The sequence below is a fragment of the Triticum aestivum genome, chromosome 6D, assembly GCF_018294505.1.
Source record: "Triticum aestivum cultivar Chinese Spring chromosome 6D, IWGSC CS RefSeq v2.1, whole genome shotgun sequence".
Classification (NCBI taxonomy): Eukaryota; Viridiplantae; Streptophyta; class Magnoliopsida; order Poales; family Poaceae; genus Triticum; species Triticum aestivum.
This window is the reverse complement of record NC_057811.1, coordinates 151,656,056-151,659,965: the sequence shown is the minus strand read 5'-3', so window position 1 is coordinate 151,659,965 and position 3,910 is coordinate 151,656,056. Positions and strand designations below refer to the sequence as shown.

At 46.7% G+C, this 3,910-nt stretch overlaps 1 protein-coding gene across 1 annotated transcript in view; it reads right to left on the bottom strand.

Moving 5' to 3' along the window:
• Positions 1-1,225, bottom strand: part of LOC123144227 (leucine-rich repeat receptor protein kinase MSP1-like) — an 8,149-nt gene extending 6,924 nt beyond the window's left edge. The window contains exon 1 of the mRNA XM_044563304.1: positions 1,196-1,225. Coding sequence (XP_044419239.1) covers positions 1,196-1,207 — 12 coding nt within the window. The 5' untranslated portion in view covers positions 1,208-1,225. The remainder of the gene's footprint in view (positions 1-1,195) is intronic.
• Between the last annotated feature and the right edge of the window lie 2,685 nt (positions 1,226-3,910).

The following is a 3,910-nucleotide window of genomic DNA, read 5'->3' as shown; positions in this document are numbered from 1 at the left end:
TCTTTTTTGGTGATTCCGTTAAACATTTGAGACCTGCCTCCTTTTGGAAATATATTCAGGTGGGAAATTACCGGATCCCCCTCTCTCCCTCGGCTTTGATTATTTTCTTACAAAAATAGAAAAGAAAAGCAAAACTGAAACATAAAAGTTTGATCGAATTGTTTATCGCTCACGAGCAACTAATTGGCATCACGGTTAACCGGACAAAACTCTCGAATATCAACACGTAGAGCCAAGCCAAGAGTGCACATGCCCCTTTCTCTCTCTCAAATAATAATAATAATAAGGGTGCACATGCATATGCAATTAATCTACTTGAGACAAGGATCTTAATTCTTAAACCGAGTAGAGTATGTACCTTCCAAAGCATGACTCTGTGCTTGACCAATTCTCGCGAGCCGCGACAACAACTCAACTGTTTGAGCAACGAGAAGTAGGAACGACCGACCTCCTCCACACCACTTCAGCTTTACCCAACGGCGTTGACTGACGGCGGCGAGGGAGAGGATGGGGAAGGAAGGAGCGCCAGAGGCAACGGATGGGAGCGTCGCCCGTGTCGCCCTTCGGGAAGAGGGGGGGGGGCGTGGGGCCAGAGGAATCCGAAGAATGTGCTTCCTATCCTCTGCCGTCTATTCTTTCATCTTCACCACTACAACCAGAGCAAGCCCAACTACACCAGATCTGGGTGCCGCCGGAGCAGGCCAGAGCCTCCCGCCGCTAAATCCCTTGCTGCCCATACGACCAAGAGGTGCAGCCACCACCGCCACCACGGAGCATGTCGGAAAGACAACTGTGTAGCAGACCACTGGATTGCTTGCCTCGGTACCCCTCTGATTTCTCTTTTTTTTGTGATTCCCTTTACCTTTGTTGTGAACGTTTGAGGGTTGCCTCCTTCTGGAAATATATCCAAGTGGGAAATTCCTGACCCCCTCTCCCCCACCCCCCGCGTTATTTTTATTTTACAAAAATAGAAAAGAAAAGCAAAAATGAATTCGTCACCAATGAGCAACGAAATGGCATCGTGGTTAACCGGACAAAGCTCTCGAGTCTCAATGCACAGAGCCAAGCCAAGTGTGCACATGCCCCTCTCTCTCTCTCACACACACACTCACTCTCTCTCTCTAAAAAGAAAGAAGAAGCAATGTGCACATGCATAGGCAAGAATCTTAATTCTTAAACGGAGTAGAGTATGTACCTTCCAAAGCATGACTGAGCAACGAGAAGTAGAAACGGCCGACCTGATCTCACCCGTATAGAGAGGGAAAAGAAATCCTGAAAACAAGGGATGCAAAAGCAAGCATGGCCTGGACCATGCATGCAAGCAATTAATTAGTTAATGATATCCAAAAAAAGCCACCAAGCAGTTACAATTGGCAACCACTCTAAAGGATAAAGGATAAGGGATCTGTTTAAGGCACATTTAGATGTGTCCTACTTAAATCGAATTAGAACAAAAAATGCTTACACGAATCTTAGCATAAAATCAATGCCATTAGAGTTAGATGTGCAATATTTAAAGCACATCTAGATGTGCTTTAGACTAGGTAGTAACATAGACTAGTAACACGGGCATCTATGTGTAACATAGACTAGTAACACGGGCATCTATGTGTAACATAGACTAGTAACATGGACATCTAACCACAATGAAGAAAGAGAGGGTTAAGTATCATATCATGAAACCGTATCATAATAAATGTTATGCTACTATGTGTCATGCATGACAATATAAATAAAGTACTGCATATGATACTAGCTACTGTATGATACTATGCATTATTAGAGCAAGTAAGTACACAATAAAGTGACATAAGACTAGCCACAATGGGTAGTAACATAGAATGTTACTAGTCTATGTTACTAGTGGGGAGTAACATATGTGTAGTAACATGCAACACTTCATTTATTAGGCTATAGACTCATCTTGCCTTGAGATGTGTGATGCTACTCAGACTAGCCACAATGGGTAGTAACATAGACTAGTAACATGCCCATGTGTTACTAGTCTATGTTACTACCTCTATAGTGGGGAGTAACATATATGTGTGGTAACATGCAACACTTTATTTATTAGGCTATAGACACATCTTGCCTTGATATGTAAATGTGATGTTACTCATACTACTAGTAACTAGCTATGTTACTATTTTGCTCTCTTTCTTCATTTATTGTTTGCCACATCATCTATTTTATCTAGATATGTGTGATGTTACTACCTATGTTACTTCTACCATGAGTAGTCTAGGAAAACTGAAAGGGGTAATCATCATTCAAGAATAGCAAAAGGAGTAGAGTTACGGCAGCATTTACTGACATGTGTCGAGCTATTGCGGCCGCTCTCGGCCGGGGCGATATGCAACCAGGGCCCTTTCAATTTATTACTAGATTTCGAAATATAGCAGTAACTGGGCAAAATAATGTAGTACGGGATTGCAATCTTGAATAAATTTGTTATAGGATTGAAAAAGATATGCCCCTTAATTGGGTGTATACCTGCCGTGCATGCATGCCCCATAAAAAGGCAAATTTGATGCGAATTCGAATAAGAGTAGACTTCACGGCGATAAGACCAGCGCGTGATCGGTGTAACACACTTCAGGCATGCAGACCTCAGCGCGTCGCACACGTATGAGACTTGTCAAAGTTCAAATGCCCTTGGCTATTCTCAACTCACTAGCTATTGTAGACGATATGTAATTCTTCTCTTGAGGATATATAGATTGACCTGTAATTCACTTTTTTGATCTGTAATTCTGCTGGTACTGCAGATCGGCCGGAACAGAGCAAGAGGCGAGCAAAGGAAACAAACACGACACCTAGACGTGGAAGGGGCCATGCAGATATAGAAGGAAAATGAAAGAAGCGAGGAGGGACCGACGCGTCTCTGCTTACTCGCTCGATCGGCGACAGAGTCTCGCTCGATCGGGGTGCTGGCCTGCCGGCGACAGAGTACCGCGGGTGATCGCGGCCTGCCGGCGACGCCTCGATCGACTGTCCCCTGCGTGTTCGTACTGCCTTGGACTGTCCTGTGGTGAGAGCACGAGAGAGGCATGATCGCGCAGCGAGAGAGCGAGGGTACGGAGAGACCGAGAGAGAGAGGATGACGCGCGATCTTGCTTTACCAGGTCTCTCCCACGCGCGATGGGCGCGCTCGCCGACTCGCGGGCGACGTGTTGCAGGCGCGGCCACGCAGTCTCGGCGAGCGGGCGAGGAGAGGAGAGGAGGAAAGAGACAGATGACGGCGTTCCTCGGAGGGTGGCGGCGTATTTATGTGGGTTTCGGCGAGAAACGGGAAAGAAAAGGGTGCATGGTGGGGGTTGCCACCCCGGGCCGTCGCCTTGAATCCGCCGGCTACCTTCCATTTCGGTTTTGCATGGCACCTACTGTGCTCCACCGCGTCGCTGCCGATCTTTCTTTTTTCAGTTGGATTTCTCATCTTTTTGTCGGCCGTGTAGATCTCTGCTCTAGGAGTGGCGAATTCTTCCTTCTTTGTACCTGCTGGCGGCGAATACAGAGCTTGGATTCGCGGTTTAGGGTCTAGGCTCGCCGAGTCTCCACTATAGAAAGGGCGGTTGGCATGGCAGCGATTCAGGCGTCACAAGTGGAGAGAGTCGATGTTAAGGCATGGAAGAACATGTGGCGCACGGCGGGGAGCAGGTGCATGCACCAACTTCATTGAAGTGTTTGTGACGGGCCGGGGACGGCAACCAGGTATGACTCACCTACATAGTAATGATACTAACAATGTTGCGAGTGGGACGGGATTAGAGTGTGGTGTAAGATATATAAGTAGTAGAAGTTGAATTTGACGGCTATAGACAAAATAGGGGTGAGATCACTTTCTGTCAGTAGCGGAGGCGGGTGTTTGACCTGAGGGCAGTTGCCTTCAGAATGGCAGGTCTGTGTGTGT